Here is a 19,986-nt window from a genome sequence, read left to right as displayed (position 1 = left end):
ATTACCATCTACGAAGCGCCTCTTAAGAGCCCAGCACTCTGGGCTCTGTTTTCCCGTGGTTAAATAACTTGCCCAAGACCTCCAGTGCTGAGGCCTCTTGTAATAAGATTGCCTTTGGAGAGTGAAGCTAACAAGAATCACTGCCCTTGAGTGCCTTCTCAGAGTCACCCGAGAGGGTCCCTGTAACTGTGTCCCTGGAACAAGGTGGGGGTACCCAAGTCCTGTCTAGGACGGGAATGTGTTATCAGGGATGTTCTTGTCATGAAGACTGCTAGAATCCCAAGGAGGGCCTGCCCCAGGCCCTTGTTAGTAAAGGGGATGAATGGGTAGAGGGTATTCTTAGGGATCAGGGGCCTTGTCAACGCCATTTGGGGTGTCTGAGGCCTGGAAGGCCAGATCCTGGGAGAGAAGCAGCCTCCAGGCTGTCTGCAACACCAGCTGGTTCCCAGTACTCACCAAGTGCCCTCAGATACCAAACCCTTGCCCTGACAATTGGGCAGACGACAGAGTTTGGGGTAGAGGCCCACCGGAGCCCATCACCGAGCAGAAGCAGCCCCACTGACAGGCTGGAGGGTACAGCAGAAGGCGCCTGGGCTTCTCTCTTTAGGCCACAACCAACCATACGATGAACCTGCCCACAGCCTCAAGACTAGGAACATCCCTCTCCCCCCGCACGCCACATACTTTCTTTCCCTCCCTCAGGGCCTTCCCTTTCTGAACACCCTCTCTACTGCCCTCCCCCACAGAACACAAATCCCTTGCTATTTGGTCTGGTACAACCACCCCAACAATATAAATACACGGTTTAATCCTTGGTTTAGAGGTTAAGCTCACTTGGGCTGGAATTCTGTGTCCCAGGACACTTGGGTGGGCCTTAGAAGAGCCCGAAAGAGGAGGCTCACATACATTAGAACGATACATACCACAGGTCAGAGACAATGCTTTATGCACCATTATGTGTTTTCAGAACTCTTTTTAAGTTGGATGTACTTACGTTTCTCCTTGTTCTGGAAGCCGTGCACTACTCTCTTCAGGATACTAGGTGACTCAGTCCGACTTCAGCCCACATCATGAGCTCGTGGTTCGTGGGTTTGAGCCCCTCGTAGGGCTTTGCACTGACAGCATGGAGCCTGCTTCAGATTCTCTGCTCCCTCTCGCGCTCTCTCTCTCTCAAAAATACATAAACATTAAAAAAAATCTTTAAAAAAAGAATACATTTCAGGTGCTTAATAAAGTTTTGTTAAGCAAATGAAATAATTGTATAGCCAGAAACTGAGGGAAATCCAACAGGCCCTTGTACTGGTCAATATGAAGGAGAGGGAGGGACCATCTTCCTGGGCAGGTGGCCAGCAGGTGGCCAGGCTGGGGAGTGTCCAGCCTGTTGAGACTGGCCTGTGAATCAGAGATCTGAGTACTGCTGGTGCGAGGAAATGGGGGACTGGTAAGCAGGTCTTCTCAGCACCTCAGATCTAGTCCCTCCTTCCAAAGCCTAGATATAGCATAAAGTGTATGGACACAGAACCAATAGCTAATAATAAGCCCCAACATTTGTTGAACTCTTAGGATGTGCAAAACAGCCCCATAAGGTACATGTTATTACTATCATGCCCACTTTACAGATGAATTTATTATACCAGTTACCATTCCATTATATTAATTTATTATTAGATTTGACGTTCCTCAAATGTCAGCCACTTGTATTTCTCTGTACCTACTTCCAAATTCTGCTGATTCAACCCTGCCTCTTGCCCAATAAAAGCGAGGGCTTTTATTCTTGCCTGTTCAGTCACCCGGCCACCTTCTCTCTTCTCCCTTCTCCACCTACCCAGATCCTCCCTGCTTTCCAGCCAGCTGACCCTCCCAGTGCCCAGTGGTCTCTCACTCCTCAGGGGAAGAGCCGTCTCTGTTCTCTCTGGTGTTGCCTGTCCTTGCTTCGGTGTATGTTCCAGGATGTTCTAGGCGAACACCAGGGTGCTCATTCCCTCCTGGCCACTTTCAAAGAACTTGGGGGCTTTCAGTGGTGAGAGAAGGGTCCTCCCACGGTTGGCTGGGGGGCAGGAGAGGGGATCAGGGGCAGCTGGATCCCCAGAGGCCACAAGCCTGGCTCCCCCGGCAGAGGGACAGAGCTCACCAGGCTCTGGGGTGGAGGTGCTGGGCTGAGCTAATCACCTAAATGGACGCAGGCTGTTGAGAGACAGGCTCTATTCCCTAATAGAATTTGCCCTCAAGTGCAATTTAATTTTCTCTGAGGCGGTCTCCAGCCCCTCTGCTACCCTCCCCCAGACAGACCCTTATTTCCCCAGCTTCCTGGGGGGAGCAGAGCACGTTCTTGCAGAGAAAAGAGGAGAGGGGCCTCCTCCGGGCTCTGTCCAAATCCATCCACTCGGCCTCCTCCTTGGGAACAGCCCCTGCCCCACCTACCAAGCCCCTTCCCCAGCTCCCGCCCCCCGACGGGGCTGCTGCTCCCCTCCCAGACACTCTCTGACTTGCCTCTAGAGCTGCCCACGTTCAGCGACAACAGCTACTCCCAGCCTCCAAGTCCTCACCATGAAGGCAGATTCTTCCCCTGACCTCTGGTAAGTTCATATGCTTCGAGAATTCTCTTTGTCCTGCGTAGCGTCAGAGGCTTGGAGGGGAAATAGCCTGGACGGGGGTATGGGAGATATTGAAGCAGGGTGGTGTGGGCCACGTGTACCCACACTCAGGATCCGGGGGAGGGGGCAGAAATCAGCTCAGCACCCTGCAGTTGGGGCAGACCCCAGCTCCTGAGCATCCTAAGGTCACTGCTGGCTCACTAGAGCCTTTCCTGGGGCTGGTTTTCCCTCCAGACACCCCATACTCCCAGCTCACAGCCTTTAGTGTCCTGAAACCTGACGCTGGTCATTGAGAGCAAGGAAGATGTGGGAATCTGGACTCTGAGTTGTCCTTTTGTCTCCCCTGCCAATGTCAGGCTGGAGGTGGGGGAGCCTCTTCAGAAGCCGTTTTCCATCCCTTTCTCTGAGAGCCCCTCGGGCTGTGACGGGGCTCAGGGAGGTCTGTGCAAGTTCTTGCCTGGTCTGTGCCTGTGGTCATGGGCTTTCCCACCCCCACCTCCAAGCAGGGATGGGCAAAGACCACAAAGAGCACCCTGGGGGAGGGGAACAGAAGAAAGGGAAGGGGACCCTCAGGTTAGCTGAGGTGGCTTTCAGGGAAGGCAGGAAGCCTGTGTGGCAGAGTGGTCCTTGGATTCCAAGCAATCCCATGACTATCCTCTTTATCTGGCAAGCTCTGCTGAGGGAGGACCAGAATTCCTTTTTTTCTTTGCCATCAGAGCCTTGAAAAGAGCAGAGGGTGGGGCTGAGGATGATGGAGAATGGATGGGTGGCAGGTCAGGGTCAACTGCAAGGGGGAGATGGTCATTCTTCAGGCACAGCCACCTGCTCAGCCCCTGCCTGCTCTCTCGTGCAGCTGAGGTCCCTTCATCAGTGAGTAGGGCCCAGCTCTCATGGGGCTACATTTGTGGGCATCCTCCCTGCGTATTCACCCAGCAAATGCTTAGCAGTCCCTTACTCAGTACCAGAAACCGCGCTAGGTGCTAGGAGGAAGACCAACTGCTGCGCGCGCGCGCGCGCGCACACACACGCGTACGTGCATGCGCGTGCGTGCAGCGCACCGAAACCTAAATACCCTAGACTTCTATTGGCGCTGTCCAACAGAAATAGGATGCCAGCCACTTGTGTAAGTTTACATTTTCTGGTCGCCATGCCAATAAAAGAAAGCAGTGAAATTAATAATAGATTTTATTTAACCCACTGTCTCCAAAATAGTATCATTTCAACATGTAATAAAAATTTAAAAAATATTAATGAGATGTTTTACATTCTTTTCTTTGTATTAAGTCTTCACACTCCAATATGTAATTTACCTTTAAAGCACATCTCATTTCTGGCCAGCCACATTTCGGGGCTCAGCAGCCATACGTGACTAGCCGCCATCGCACTGGAAGGTGGAAACCTAGAGCATTCCCACACAGTGCGGCCCCCAGGGCCAGCAGCATCAGCATCGTCTGGCAACTCGTTAGAAATGCAGAATCTCAGGTCCCAGACCTGCTGAATCAGAATCTGTGTTTCAACAAAACGCCCAGTGATTTATGTGCGTAGTAAATCTGAGGACCGGCGTGTGCAAGAACAGGGAAATAGAATGAGCATTCATGGAGCATTTTGCCTTAGGAACTTTTTTCATATTGGATCTCATACAATCTCCCAACAACCCCTTCTCAGGAGAATGATCTGAGTATTATCATCCACAATTAACACAGGAAAACAGAGGTTCAGAGAATTTTACTTCTCACAGCCATACAACTCGGATGTCGAGTAGATCCAGGATTTATGTTTTCCACAGAATGCTTCCTCAGGTGAGGTCTTGAAGAAATCCTTTGTCCCCCAAAGCTCTTAGTGCTTCTTCCTTGACCATCAAAAGTGGCCGTAGTTACAGTGTCCCGGTCCCTTCCCTGTGGACCTGTGTTTTTAAGCAGATAGGTGACCGAGGGCGAGCCGCTTTCCGGTAAGCCAGGGCTATGAGCAGGGGAGAAGGCCAGGCAGTGAGAGATATAAAAGGTGAAGCTGCACGTCTTTTCAGACTAAAGGCAGCTGTCATCAGTGGGGACCCTCTATATGCCAGGCCCTGTACTAACAGCTACAGCCCTCCTGTGACAATATTACCAGGCAGGTCTTTTACTACTCTTACTCTCCCATTATACAAATCAGTAAACCGAGGCTCAGGGCGAACAGCACTCCAGCAGCCATCGACAATGAAGTCTGCCTAGTTCCAGGGTCAGGAGTCTGGCCTTGCCTCACCATTTCTTCCCACGAACCTCCCGGGTCTGTCTCCTGTCACCTCTGCCCACATCTAACACATCTACATTTTTTGGTTGTAAGTCAGTTCCTGAGAGGAAATCGCTGAGTTAAGCTCGTCCAGTAAAAGTCTTTTGCCAAGATGATGACGGGGTTATTTTATAGATTAGCCTTGACACCTGCAGCTATTTTCAAATGGAGCCAGGCTGGACTTCCCCTCCTTCCCCCCCTCCCCATTCACAGCCTCCTCTTTAGAAGCTGAGAAACAGATCCTGGGGGCCTAAAAGCCCTAATACAGTAGTGCAGACAGCTATCCCTTTCTATGCTTCAGTGTCCTCATCTGGAAGGCGGCCCTGATGTCATGGGCCCCACCTATCTTATGAGGCTTGGGTGAGAAAGATATGTGACGGCCCTTAACAATCTGTAAAGCACCATGATAATGTCAGTTGCTAGGATCATTCTTGGGTTCAGGATGCCTCTGAGCCCTGGGGACTGAAGAGAGAGAATAGGGAGAAAAGATGTCACTTGTGCAGCCTCTGGAGTCCAGGTTTTTAAAACAAACCTACATATTAAGTCAACTTCAAAAGCAAACAAAAAAACAAAGAGCATAATTGCAGGTTGCACAGGCAGAGTGGCTTCTGAAAAGATCTCAGTGTGCTGTGTAGAAGCCATCAGAAGGAGCAGAGCCACCTGATTAATACTGGGGGCCACCATTATTAACCATTTCTGTGTGTTGAGCACTGGGCTCTGGGGTTTATATGCATTCTCTCTAATCCAACAAGATCCTACAATGTAGGCAGGTTTTATCCCCATTTTACAAATGAGGAAAATGGCACGTTTAAATAACTCGTCTAGGAAATAACTAGACAGGAAGATTTTCATAAGGTAGCTTAAATTTCACCCAAGGGGCAGCTTTGGCACCTGGAACTCAGCTTGTGACCATACTGTGGGCGCAGGTCTCCTCCACTCCCAAAGAGGGGGGCAAAGAATGGCCCCACCGCCACCCACCACGGGTCTCTCTCTTCCCCAGCTAACATTTTTAGGAAGGAAGAGCTCCCAAGTTCTAGTCTTTGCTTGAAAATACTCAAGTAAGTTTCTTGCCCACTGGTTTCTCCCATAAATATAAAACAAGGGGGAAAAAAAGGAAAATAGGCAAAATATTACAGAAGGGATACAATAATGATGCCAGCCCACCTTTCTAGGGAAACGCTTCAGGTGACCATCTGTGAGGAGTGTACCGTCGTTACCCCACGGAGCCTGTGGGAAGGAACGTGCCAAAAGTTGCCCCACTTAGGCTGTATCCAAGTTGGAATTTCAATGCAGACACTGGGAGCCAGAGCCCAAAGGTTTGCCCACCCATCTCCAACTCCCTTCCAGCATAAGGAAGGCACACGCACCTGGGGAATTTTGCTGACACTGTCTCACAGGAATGCCCGAAATTCTGGAGCAAAGTAAGCTATGGACTGTCTGCATTTGGCACTGCAGATCCTTGTCTTCCAGGGTCAAGCGAGGAGCTGGTATACAGCAGATGCTCAATGAATGCAGGAATTAAGGAACGATCTAAGATACTCTAGGTTTTTGATGGGAAATAAAGAGAATAAACCCTGAAATTAGAACGAGACCAAATTTCCTGATTCATTCCCCACTTCTCATGCACACAGGCCATGGGGTATGATGGCTGCACGGATGGATCCCAGACGACTTGGCCTTGCCAGGGAATGGGCTCTGTGTGGATTCACCACTGGCTATGCCCAGGGACTTCCCAACAAGAGTTATATGATGTTGCTGGTGGTGCTGGCAAACATAGAGCCAGACCACCTGTGACCATATCCTGATTCCACTGCCTCCTGTCTGTGCCTACTATTGGGTACATCACTTGACCTCTTTATGCCCCAGTTTCCTCATCTATAAAATGGGGATAATAGTAGTACCCACCTCAAAGGGTTTGTGAGGATTAAATGAGTTAACACATATAGAGCACTTAGAGCAGTGCTGGTGGTTTAAGTGTTAGCTATTGTCACCTTCCTTCTTCCTCTAAGGATCCCAGTGCTCTTTTCTTACTCTGTTTCTCTGCCACGTACTGCCTCAGAATCTTATCTTGAGAGCTAGATGTCCAAGTACAGGACCATCTCTTTTCCATGTCCCTTCAAGGCCTGTGTCAAGGACACAGGGCAGGTTTAAATTGAGGAGCAACTGCCTTTTGATCAGCATCCTGGGGGTGGGGGGAGATCCCTGGAAGGTTCTGGGAAGAGAGGGAGACAAATGACAAAGTGGTGGGCTCACGAAAGGGGCCCTTGACAAATGACTGGAAGGACTGGGTGGACAGATGGGGAAGAGCAAAGGCCCCTGTCCTTTTATTGGAGAACTCCTTGTGGCTCCCTGAACAAGACAGTGGCTCCCCAGGGGCTGGGCTGAGGGTTGGTCTCCCTGGTTCTCTCTGTTGGGATGAGTAATATGGACCAGGGCAGAGGGTCTATATCAATCTAGCCCAGCAGAAAAATGAATGAAAATTGAATTCCCCAAGGAGAATCGGGGAGCTGTTATCCAGACAGAGATAAATCAGAGGATGCCACGGAGAAGGGGGAGAGCAGGTTTCCAATAGCAGGGGAATAATTAAGGAAACAGTTTCAAAATGCAAATGATGAAAGAGGGTTTGAGAGGCTGGAGGACAAGGAGGAGGTGACTGGCGATGGGGTGATGGGGAGCCGGGGTGGTGAGCAGAGAAAGGGGCTGAGGTCAGAACTCCTGGCCTCAGAGGGTGAAGTCGCCTACTCCGGGAAGCTCCTAAAATGGAAGGGTTAGAAGACACAGGAGTCTGTGTGCAGAGTGGAAAGAGCGCCAGAGCCGGAGTCAAAGGCTGGATTCCATCTCCAGTTGGCTCTGCAACTTATTAGCAGTGTGACCTTAGGCAAACCACTTAACCTCTCCGTTTCCTGATAATCATACCCGAACCCAGCATGATTATGAAGATCAAATGAGATAAAATATGTAGAGGAAGTTTGTAAATTGTAAAGTGCTAGACAAATGCAAGCTATAATCATTTTCCTAAATTGGGTTTCTGAAGACCGTTCCCTCAGAACCGGATCCGCTGACGTGTTGGGTTTGGTTCCTGGACACTCTTATTGACTGACTGCCCTGACAGAACTTAGACCTGGGCAAAGCCACGTCACCGATGGCCCATCCTCTGGTGCCCACCCTTCAACTGAGTTGTAGCCTAAAGCCACAGGTCTGAGGTCTGCTGTAAGGACTATTGCTCCTGGGGGATCACCAGCTAGCCCTGGGGGGCCTTCACTGAGAACACCCCTGCTGAGTCAGCTCAGAGTTTAGGTCCACACAGATCCTCCAGGAAGTCTTCCTGTGGGATTCAGTGACTCCCCGCGTTCTCTGGGGGGGAGAGACGACCTTAGCCCCTGTTAGCCTCAGCTTTTTCATCCTCCAAATAGGTATAACAATACCATTTATTGAATTGGAATGAGGAATAGATGGAATTATGCAGGTAGAAGCACTTACCTGAGCGCCTGGCACAGTTTCAAACTGTCAATAAATGTTAGTTGTTATTATTACCACTGTGTGCTATTATATTGTTGTTATTGCTATCAGCAGCAGTAGGCACTAAACATTCTATTCAAGGAAAGCTTTTCATTGGGGTTTCATCATTTACAGACGGGAAAGCTGAGGCCCCAGGAAGGAAGTGAAATGCCTTGTCAGATGTATGGTGTTAATGGAAGATGTTGAAAATGGGACCCAGCACGTACTTCTAGAAAAATCTCAAAGGTGGAAAGGGCATATATTGGCTGAGCTGCCTTGTTTGTATGAGCGGGGAGGCTTTGGGGTGCAGGGGAGCGGCTGCCCACAAGTTGAAGAACTGAGAACCAGCTGGACCTCCCAGGGCTCTTCTGCCGCTGGATAAAGGTGAGAATGGCATCTGCTGAATCAGCACTGGGCCAGGAGAGTCCCCACCACGGTCATGCTGTCCCTCACCCAGTGACAGGCTAGTGACATGCAATGAAAAGAGGGCAGGACCTGGGCAGGCTCACACCAGGGCAGCAGAGCTGCAGAAAGCATTTTATTTCATTTCATTTTATTTTATTTTATTTGCACGTTTAAAATGTAATTTTTAATTATAAAAGTACCGCATATGCTGTCTCTATAAATATAAATTTATATAAATATTTTAAATATAACACAATCAGTATAAATATAATATAAATGTAATTTATTTTATGATAATAATTATAATTATAGATATCATATGTAAAACAAATATATATTTATATATCATTAAATTATATATAAATATTATATTATATTAAATATATGATATATTAAATATAATATAAATATTTAACATAAATATAATATAAATATTTTATCCTTTACTAATATTACTGAAAAAATATAAACACTTTACAGAAAATCTAGAAAAGAGAAAAAAGAAAAAACTTCCATAATACATCTCCCTAACACACTTTTCTCCCACTATAACATACTTTTCTCCCACCATATTATTGAACAACATTTTGACATATTTCCTTCCAGTGTTTTCTCAATGCTTTAGAAAATAATTTTCTTAGCTTTTTATGCTTTATAAAATAATTGAGGAAACTTAGAAAAACTAAAAAAATACAAATATCCACTGTACAGATAAGCACTTTTATATTTTAACATAGACTTTCTATCTATGCTGCTAAAAAAAAATCCCCTGAACTTCATATTGCTTCATATTTACTTTTTTTCTAATAAATCTCACTTTTCTACATTGTTAAATATTTTCTGTTGTATTTTCCAACAACAGTATAACATTCCATTTTATTTACTCTATTTAATAATCCCCTATTGTTGGATATATAGCTTATTCTCTTTTCAAAATATTATAAACATCCTTGTAATTAACTCTTTACAAACATTCTTGATTACTTTCTGTGGCTAAATTTCTATATGGATTGGGTCAAATCCATCACATTTTTAGGCTATAAAATATATTGCCAAAGTGCCCTCAGAAGACATTGTTCCTCAGTGCACCCCCACCAGAAAACTGTTTTCTAATTTCCCCACCCTCTAGCCAACGATGTGTATTATCACCACTTTTATCTCTAACATTTTGGAAGACTTCTAATAGTGCATCATTCTTTTTAAACATTTAGTATGTCACAAGCATTCCCATGTTGCTAGATTTCATAATTAGTTTCAATAATTGTATAACATATTACCAAGCAAATTTAATCTACTTCACTAAACCATTTTTTCTTTTGTTGGATAGCAGAGGTTTTTTTTTTTTTTTTTTTCCTCCAAACCATAATGTTGTAATAAGCATATTCACGTATGAAACCTTCCGCTTCACATTTTAGATTATTTCCATGGAGTAAACACTCACAAGTGGAATTCTATGAGCAACAGCGTGTGAAAAAAACTAGGGGGGTTGATGCTACTGCCGAATTGCTTTCCTAACGGATTTAAGAGTTTATTAGCACCCAGCAGTATTTGTGAGAATACCAGCTTCGAAGCACTTTCACCAGCACCCAAATTCAAGGATTCCTCCCACCCCAGCTGGTCGTTTAACACACAAAACTGAAGAATGTACTATGATATTTTGATTTGCATGTCTTTGATGGCTAACGAGGCTGGCATTTTCTCGTGTTTACTAGTTACATGTTGGTAAAAAAATTTTTTTTCATAAGCACTTAAAATGTCACCGGTTTTTTGCTTTTTTTCTTGCACATTGACTCCAGTGTGCAAGAGGAGTCACCTCGCAGGTCAACAGGGCAAGAGATGATGCCAACCCAGTACCAGGACACATGAAAGTCACTGTGACTTCACTGAAGACAAATTCTAAGCGCAGATGGCCATGCCCTCCTCCCCCACCTTCTTGTTCGTCCCTCACCAACCCTGGGGTCCCTTGTTTAGGGACAACGCCAGGAGAAAAAGCAGTGGACGCTCTGAAGGTTTGGAGAGGGCACCCGGTCCCCTTTCCCACCCTAGCCGGACTTGACTAGGCTGAGAGGGCACATCTGTCTACACCTCTGGAACGAAATTCAGGATGGGGGTGTCGCGAGGGTGGGATCCGTAGGGCCTCGGGGTCCCGTGGCAAGGGAGGTGCGCTTCCCACGCATGCAGCCAAGTGGCGTCGAGCATGTGGTGAAGCACCAGAGAACCTCAGCGGTCACCTGCCCCAGTGGTGGGCCTTCTGTTTTACTTCCACCAGGAACGTGCGTTGAGAATTTTAAGTGTGCATGTGTGCCTTGTAAAAACGACAAGCCACACATGCTCCCTCGCTGGTTAACCCGGGTGTCCGTGTGCGCGTCGCCGCCCTGCACGCACGAGGTCGAGAATTGTTCAAATCGCCCGCGGTTGCAGCCGGCGAGACAGAGGGGTCTCTGGGGACCGAGAACAGGACCCAGCTGAGCCGGCGTGGCCAGAGCGGCGCCCGAAGCCAGGCAGCCAGAAAGGTGCGGGGACCCGACGGGGCCGAGAAGGACAGCGGACTCCCCGCGGCAGGCCGCGGTGAGCGGGGGCGCGCACCGGGGGTCCGCGCCCGGCCACCTCCGCGCACAGCCCCCGGCCGCCTTCCCCCGCCCGCCGCTGCCTGCTGCGTGACTCGAGCCTTCCTGGCCAAGTACGGGCTGTCCCTGGCCCAACCTCAGCCAGACGCGGGGGAGAGAGAGCAAGGGCTGGGAAGTGCCGGCGGGACAGGAATTGGCCAGAGGAGAAGAGAAGGAGGAGGAGGATAGAGTCCCGGGCGGAGAGAAATCCCGGACCGATGGCGCGCGAGCGGAAGACTGCGTGCGGCCCGGGCCTTCGGAGGGTCTGCCCCGCCTTTCCCCATCCTTTAGTCCGAATGGAGGGGCAGTGGGGACACAAGCCTCAGGCCGGGTCCGGTTCCCCGCCAGACCCGCGGAAACCCACAAGCCCTGGGCGCAGCCGTCCAGGACCACCTGCTGCCGCGGCCGAACCCGCCGCAGTATTTATACCCAGGGAGCGAGCCCGCACAGCCAGGCGCGGACGTGGGGGGGGGGGGGAGGGGGGAAGGGCCCGCGAGGCCCCGCCCCGTTCTATGCGGCCCCGCCCCCTGCCCTGCCCTCTACACTCGGGGCGCCGGGACCCCCACTCCGGCCCGGGTCCGCGGCCCGCTGCCGGGTGTGGGGATTGGCTGAAGGGCGGGCCTCCCTGCGGAAAGCGACGTCACGGCCGTTCCTGCAGTGTGAATGAATCAAAATGCCTGGGTGACCGCGGCCTCCCGGGCGGCCGGCACGCGAAGGGTGGAGGGGGAGGGGGAGAGCAGCGGGCGGGGGAAGGAGGAGGGGAAAAAAGCCAGAGCTGCAGCAACAGCGTCTCCTCAACCCGGGATGTGCACCTACCCCGGAGAGCGAGATCAAAGGGATTTGAAACAGACTGAGGACTGGCGGGGGGAGGGGGCCAGCCAGCCTGTGGAATCCTCCCGGAGAGGCGGAGGGTCTGGCTTCCACCGTGACTTCGGCGGCCTGGTTGGGTTTTGTATTATTATTTTCAAATTTCTGAATCCAGCTTAAGCGAGAGAGATCTCCGTAGACTGCGACTCCCTGGCTCTCGCTCCAAGATGATGCAGAGCGCAGCTGTCCCCGCGGAGGGGGCTGTCAAGGGGCTCCCGGAGATGCTTGGTGTGCCGATGCAACGTAAGACACCCCCCTTTCTCGCGGATTTAATTTGATAACAAGACAGCCAGCAGGCTTGGCCGGTACGGGGCGGGTCGGACGCTGCGTGTAGCCTGGACTGGAGGGGCCGGGCGGGGCGAGGGGCCGCCGGCCCCGGTGCAGAGGCGGTCACAGGGCAGGGGCACTGGCCAGAGTGCGTTTAAAGGGCCTGGCTCTTGGCTTTTGGGGCCGAAAGTGAAAGCCCCCCGATAGTGCTCGAGGCCAGCCGTGGGTACCGAATCTCGCATCTCCAGCCCATTGCTTTTCTAGGAGCGCTGGGAGAGTGCTGTTTGGGGACTCCATGGGAAGGAGCTGAAGGCCAGGCCTGAGGGCTGGGGTGGTCTCTGTAAATCATCCTCCTTCCCGGGGTGACGGTCAAAGCTCTAAGTACCGCCTGTACAACTTCACCCCAGCTGGCGGGAAGTTGGAGAGCGCGTCCCCCGCCCCCGGGGCTGGCGGCGCAGAAGCCCAGGCCACACGCTCTGTCCCCGCGCGCTGGGCGTGCGCGCCTGGTGCGTCCTCAGCCGCTGCTGCCGGCGGCGCCTGCAGCCTGCGCCGCCGGGGATTGCCTGCTCCCAGTGAAGTCGACTCGCCATGTTCCAGCTAGCCGAGGAATGCAGGGGAGGGAGAAGCACCGGGACGAAGTTGTGAACTCGTCTTTGCGCACAGCCTTTGAGCACACGAGGACACAATCTCAGGATGGCTTAGACTCGGAAGCGGAGAGACTAGGTGTTTGGGCGCTTTGCTCGCCCACCCACTTTCTTTCCCGCGCCCGAAACTAGCAAGACCGAGGGAGCTCGGGGCGTGTTTATCCCCAGGTCTCTCTGTGTGTGTTTGGGTTTGCGGGCTCACGCATTTTCCCGGAGGGAAGCTATCTATGTCCCTCACTCCCAAACGGAATCTTCGATGGAGAATATGTGCAGAGGTCGGAGCAGTTCCCGGGGCATCGCGCGCGCACGGCGGGCTCCTAGCGAGTCCTGCTCTGCAGGTTGGAGGGCTCTGCGTAACACCCCTGGGCACCGTGGAGAGGGAAAGGTTCCTCCACTCCGTTTGCCAAGGGGCTTTGCTTCCGCCCGCGATTTCTTTAGTGGAGCGGTAGCTACGTTCTCGAGGTTTATTTTAAGTAAATAAAATAATGGTGTCTACCTACGAACTAGGGCGCACGGCTGCGCCCTCCTGCGCCCTAGCTCTCCACCGCAGGGATTCTGCTTGGACCATACCTCAAAGGGCAGGGTGGCGAGCGTACGTCCTGGGCTTCCCTGGGAAGTTTTTGAGAAGGAACTAGAAGGGGATAGCTTCGCCCAAACCGATTTAGGTTGTTTTTTGGCTATATCCTGCAGTTATCCATTGTCTTTTCCTGTCAACTGTTGGCAAACAGTTCCACGTCGGCACCGCGTCTTGGGAAGTTTACTGCTGACCTAGATGTATCTGTAGAAGACATTGGGGGTTCGCTGCTGCCCTTGCTGCCCCCACCCCACCACGGGCAAGGAGTGGGTTCTCAGCCCCTGCACAAACAGAAACACAGAAGCTGGCAAAGGAGCTCCAAGTCCTTAAGCCGATTGTAGCTCTGCGTGAATGAGGGGAGTGTGTGAGTGGGCAGAAGGCGTGTGTGTGACTCATGTCCTTGTTACCTGGTAAGTCTGTGCTTTAATAGTTGTGGTCCTTAGGTGGACTGTCAGGACCGCAAAGAAGGAAGGGTGGGGGGAGACTGCTCTGACAGCCTTTTTCCAGGATGCTCCGTGCACACTCTTAGATTGTCTCACTTACTCAGAGACAACTTTGATTTCCACCTCAAAAACTCAATTTCCTAAAATGCCTAAAGCTTGCTTTCAGAGCTACAGTTCACCAGGGCTCGAGTTGGGGTTCCAACCATAGAAAACTCTGTGAGGCAGAATGGGACTCTGGTCCCCTGCACCCAGCAGAGGCAATGCCCAACCAGGAGAGGTTGGTCTGCCCTTCCTTTTGTCTTGTCCTGGTTCTGTGGTCTGGGTTGCAGGGGGCAATGGTCAAAAATGAGGGGCCCAATCCAGGAAGATTTAGGAGTCCAGCTTTTTTTTCTTTTTTCCTTTGGGGATGTGCGTGGAACATACCCGCTTCCAGCAGATGCGGCTTCTGGCCATTAAGCTGTTGGTGCTGGGAACTGGGCATAGGTGGGGCGTGGTCCCCTCACACACATAGACACCGCCATTCTCTTTTATGGGGCAGGAGGCCCACTGGCCTAAGAACTCCGGGTGGGGTGGGGGTTGGGGGCATGTCCTTGGGCCTCAGGGGAGAAGGGTCGTCCCAGGTCTGTGAGTGTTTAAACCGTGGGGGAGAGGAGAGAACAGAAAGGCTCTCCCGCAAGGGTTGTTCCAACCCCACAACTGGAAGGTTTGGGTTGTCCCCCCACCCCCAGCCGGACATACACAGACACATATTCATTTCTTCACTCTGAGCCACCATAGATGGAGCACTTCAGAGCACAGATGTGGGGATCCCCCAACCTGGGTCCTTCTGGTGCCCTGGCCTCATAGGGGCGTTTTAGGGATTTGAATCCAGTTTGCTTCACCTGTAGTTGGAATATTCTTTTGGGCTTGGCTGAGTTACACTCCCTTATGGAAAACATTACCAAGTAGTGTAAGAAATTCTCTCTTGGCCTCCTTGCTTGCTCTTTGCCCAACCCCCCCACCCTCCGTCCTGGGCGGACTTGTTAGTGTGGTTGACCCCCTCCTGCTTCCCTGAGCTGGGGTTACAGGGCTGGTAAGAGCATCGCCAATTCGACAGCGACGGGCAGCCCAATGGGGCCCACGCCAGGCTCAGACTTTTCGAGAGGTGCTTGAGGATCTTCATCTGATTGAGGGGCATCAGCGTGGGGCAAGAAAGCTCGGGAAGAATGGAGCGAGAGGAGTCAGGGAGTGATCCCAGAGTGACCTGGGGTAGAGAAGTGGAGCCCCACCACCTTAAATCTTCCCCGAGTTGCCGTGCATCCCGGCTTCTGCCTCTGGGGTCAGTGTTTTCTAAGGAACTCAACCCCCCCTCTCCTTACTCTGGGTGGCAGCTGGGCTGTTAGTAGGAGGCTGCACCCTCGAGGTCACGTCCAGCACGGCCCAGGTCACATCCAGCATTGTCCGGAGGGCCCTTTTGAAAAATTTGGGTGTTCCCCCCCTCCCCCAGCCAGGTGGATAGGTTCAGAAAGGGACCCTGTTCTAAGCTAGCGGATCCCAGCTACTTGACCCACAATTAGGGTCGCGGGTCTCTCAGGAATTCTGGGCACAAACTGCTAATGCCAAGGTCTTCCCCCTCCCTCCGGGCTGTAGAACACCAAGGTCTGAATTCTCACAGCTCCCGACCCAGGGCGTGGGTGGGGGGGTGGGCAGCATTGGATGCGGTGATCGCCTCCCGATCTTCCTCCGAACCTGTCTGCTCCCTGAAATCATCGGTTTCCACACGCATCCGGGCCCTGCTGGCCCCTCTTGCACGCCAAGACGCCGCGGAACAGTAAGGGACATACAGGGAGGTGGCGTTTTATCCACCCCTTGCCTTCGGGTTGGGCCTGTTTCCCACACAGTCTCCCAGGGCACCGAGCGAAAGGACAACGGCCCCCGACGGCCCCCGGATTGCTGACTGGAGAGCTGGCCCACCCGGGCGGGAGGAAGGGGAAATCCTCCCGGTCCAGGCGCGGAGTGATAGATGGGTAACATGTCTGGGACATCTCCCGTCCCACCCTTGTCTCCTAAAATATCTACTTCTTGCAGCTCTTGCAAATCCCGAAGCTGTGGGAAAAGGGTATTTGCTTTTGTATTTGGTAGGATCTGGGTGAAGAACTTCTCTAGGACGCCCCACCACCCTTTCTTCCCTTCCAGGGCGCGTGGGGGGAAATCTTGCAGCACCGATCGAGTCAGAATCCCCGCCCCCGAACCTCTCTTCTTTGCAGTGCATTTCTTAAGGGAAGGAATGGACTCCTTTCCCCGGGGCCAGGAGTTCTTTCAAACTCTGGAGCAGCGATTCGAGCTTCTTTCCAGTCCTGCCTTCCCTGGTGGTGCCGGAAAGAAAAAGAAGAAAAAAATTTATTATATGATATATATCTCCATGTATTACATATATGGAGAGACAGAGAGATATTGATTGATTCAGATTCCGATACAGAAATTCAGACAGCAGCCCCGGGCACCACAAATCTCCTTCCCCGCGTCAGAAAAATATTGTCAGGCGTGAGCCAACTTTTAAAGGTCAGACGGGTGGCTGTCCCCGTCGGCAGATTCAGGCCTTTACGGGTTGGGGATTCAGATTCCCTAACCCCGGGGATCCCACCCCAGCCTCGGGCCAGAGCTTCGCACCGCCCAGAAGGGAATTTGGAGAAAGCCGGGTGACCACGGCGGCGCCTCGTTTTCGGAGGCGGGTGGCCGAGGACACCCGAGGGGCGATTGGGCTCTGGCCTCCCGCGTTCCACCGTCTGGATCAGAGAGGACAGTGAAGGCGGAGGGGAGCCCTCCTTGGCAGCGCGCGACCCCAGTGCGCTCAGGAATCGGAATTAACGATTTCACCCGGACAAGGAGCGGGCAGCCAGGGCGGGTGAGGGGCGAAGGTCTGCAATGAGCGGTCCCCAGTGTCCGGGGAAGATGGGAAGTCGGGACTCAGAAGAGGCAGCAGGACCTAACTCGAGTTGTTTCCTCGCTTGGCCGCAGTGCGGGCTCGTGGAAAACCAGCGCCAGGCGGGGCTGGGCGGGAGCGGCGTCCTCGGGTCTGGGAGCGCGACCTGCGTGACCCCGGCGCGACCAGGGCAGAGCTCCTCCGCCCCGCGGGTAGGCGCAAGCCTGGGTGGCCCAGGAAACTGGCGATACATTCCTTCAACAGGCGTTTGCCGCGCACCTGCGGGTGCTGTGCGCTCACCCGACGCTTGCCCTGGATGTTGGAGGGCTTGCTAGTGGAAGCCAGTGCGGACAGGACGGCCTTTCTGGGGGAGCCAGCTTTGCGCGCGCCACGTCCCGCAGCCCGAGACAGAGGCCCTGGCTGCGAAGGGGGCAAAGGGCGGACGACCTCTGTCTCCACTGCGCGCCTCATTCGGCGTTCCCGCGCCTTGGCCCTTTCACTATCCCACCTTGCCGGGTCCGTTTCTCGGTTGACTATCCTGAGCGGGCCGGAGCGAGCCGGGACTGGCCAAGCCCGCGACCCGGTTCCCGCTCCCCTTTGGAGCGGAGGCAGGACTGCCCGCGGGGAAAGGCGCGGTAGGCGGGAGCGTCGACTGCGTGCCCAGCCGAGGGACGCCCGAAACTTCTCTTTCTCCCCATACTCATTTCTCAGCAAGCATTTGGGAAGACAAAACTAAACTCCAACTCCAGCGGCTCAAGCCTTTCCAGGACTTTAATCCTTGGAAAGGATTTTTTTTTTTTTTTTTTTTTTTTTTTTTTTTTTTTTTTTCCTATTTGGGGAGCGGCTCCTCCAGCACGGATCCTGGAGGCAGCCAGCGGGTCCGCGAGGTCCGGGCACCCAGAGCGCCGTGCCCGCCTTCGAGCCTCGGCTCCGGGCCCTGTTCCCAGCACTTAGCGGACCTCGACGAGCCCTCGAAACGTGGCGGGCTCAAGGGAGATGAGGCCTCTACCTGGGCAGCTGATGAAGTAAATTAAATTCGACCTGGAGGTGTAGTTGGTGCCACAGTGTGTCGGGAAAGGCGCAAGGGCGCCGGCCGCAGGCTGCACCTGCCTTTCGGCGGAAGCCGCGGCGGGCGGGAGCCCAGCGCCGGCTTCAGTCTGGGGCCCTCAGAGGTTGGCTTCATCCAGGACGGGACTTTTTTTTGTTTGTTTTTTTAGACGGCAGAGTGAATATCCTTTAAAGGGATCTGAAGGGTGAAACTAATCAGGAAGGAGAGGAATTATTAGCCAAGCCGGGACGGGATAAAACCGGGAACTACAGGAAGTTGAAGGAAGACCAAATGCTAGGTGTACCTTCCTCTAGACACGCCAGAAACAAAGCGGGGGGTTAAGGCAAGAATGTTGTCTGAGTGCTCTGGGGATTAGACCAACGCTAGTCCTCAAGCCGGCTTGGAGACCGCCTACAGCCCTGAAAATACCACGGTCCGTTTTTTAAAAATCGAGTCCTCCTGGAGGTGAGGTGGGGGTCGAGGGAGGCAGGGAGCCGGCAAAACAATTTCTTTCCAGTGAGTAGACAAAACACGGCCCACGGGGGGCGTCTTAGGTTCTGAACACTGACCTGCTGACCCCTGCTGACCAGGTGTAGACAGCCTCAAGTCCTAATATTCCCATTGTCCTAGCTTCCCATTTGCCTCGGATTTCATGCCCGTTCACTGTGTGCTACAGTCAATTAGTGAGTACTTAGCACCGCATTAGCAGACAGAACCCAGAGAGACACCCTTGCTGAGGAGGCAGCTCTGGAGGAAGGGGAGGAGGGTTGCACCTGCAATTCTCCAGGGATGGAAAATTAGTTAACAGGGACTAACCCTTCCCTCCGGTTGTTAAAAAAGACTGCTTTGAGCCTCTTGTTTTGGTCAGCAAGGATGGATATTTGGTGGATTTCTCTGGCTGGGAAACTAGTCTCCTCCAAATTGAAGAGTTGTGGTTGGGGAGGGTTGGTGGCCTTCGATGGAGGGTCCTTGTATCATTGCTTTCATTTAGGGAAATTTATCAGGATTAGAGCCGAGAAGCTTCGGAATGCATAGAAACTCAGAGCCAGTTTAGCTGTTGACAGGGTGAAAGGAATAATACCACCTACTTTGGGAAGCAAGGTTGGAAACGGACTGGACCAGCAGTTTGCGGTGGTAGAACCAGATACTGGGGTTGGAGATGGTGGGGGCGGGAGGGGGAAGGGTTCAAGTTTACTTTTGTAATGATTTTCTGCCTTTTTTTCCCTCTTAGAATGAGTGTTAACAAGGCCCACGGCACAGATGTGAGCAAACAAACAGGGTCTACTGCTTTTAGTGAAATCCCATCGTGGCTTACATGTCTGCCTTCATTCTCATTCTCTTTCTCTTCTTCCTTTCTTCCCTTCCTCAGTTCTTCCTTCCTTCTTTTGTGAGGTCTCTGGTACGCGCATGAATTCACAGCACAGGGGGTTTATTGGGGGTTGACTCTCTGACCGGCTGCAGGGTGGTGGGATCCCTTACCTTCTTTTTCGTAGTGTTTGGAGGCAGGGTAGTTTCTGGGTCCAGAGCCAAAGCCTCCTTGCAGCTGGGCTATTGTTGTTTGTGGTAGGGAAAAGTCACCTGAAACAGAGGCTGCTGTGAGATGAGATTTTACCTTTTTTCAGGTCCTAAGCTCTATAGGAGCCCTGATCAAAATGGAGCACACATCAACCATTGTGAGGCACTACTGTTGGAAGTAGGTGGACAGGTTGGGTTTAATTGGCAAAATTAGAATTGATTCTCCCTCAGAAAATGTACTTCGGGTGAACTGTATGAACGGCGGATTGGAAAATCATCTTGGGAGGCAAATCTAAATCCTGTTGTTATTTTGGTGGATATCTTTTCTCAGATTTCCCCACCCTCCCCTCTGCCC

General features: G+C 52.1%; 1 protein-coding gene across 1 annotated transcript in view; it reads left to right on the top strand.

The window, feature by feature from the left end:
* The first annotated feature begins 12,165 nt into the window (after nucleotides 1-12,165).
* LHX4 (LIM homeobox 4) overlaps nucleotides 12,166-19,986 on the top strand; it is a 44,026-nt gene continuing 36,205 nt past the window's right edge. Inside the window, exon 1 of the mRNA XM_060643813.3 lies at nucleotides 12,166-12,481. Coding sequence (XP_060499796.1) covers nucleotides 12,406-12,481 — 76 coding nt within the window. The 5' untranslated portion in view covers nucleotides 12,166-12,405. The remainder of the gene's footprint in view (nucleotides 12,482-19,986) is intronic.

This window comes from Panthera onca, chromosome F1 (genome assembly GCF_046562875.1).
Source record: "Panthera onca isolate mPanOnc1 chromosome F1, mPanOnc1 haplotype 2, whole genome shotgun sequence".
Lineage (NCBI taxonomy): Eukaryota > Metazoa > Chordata > Mammalia > Carnivora > Felidae > Panthera > Panthera onca.
This window is presented reverse-complemented; position numbering and strand designations above follow the sequence as displayed.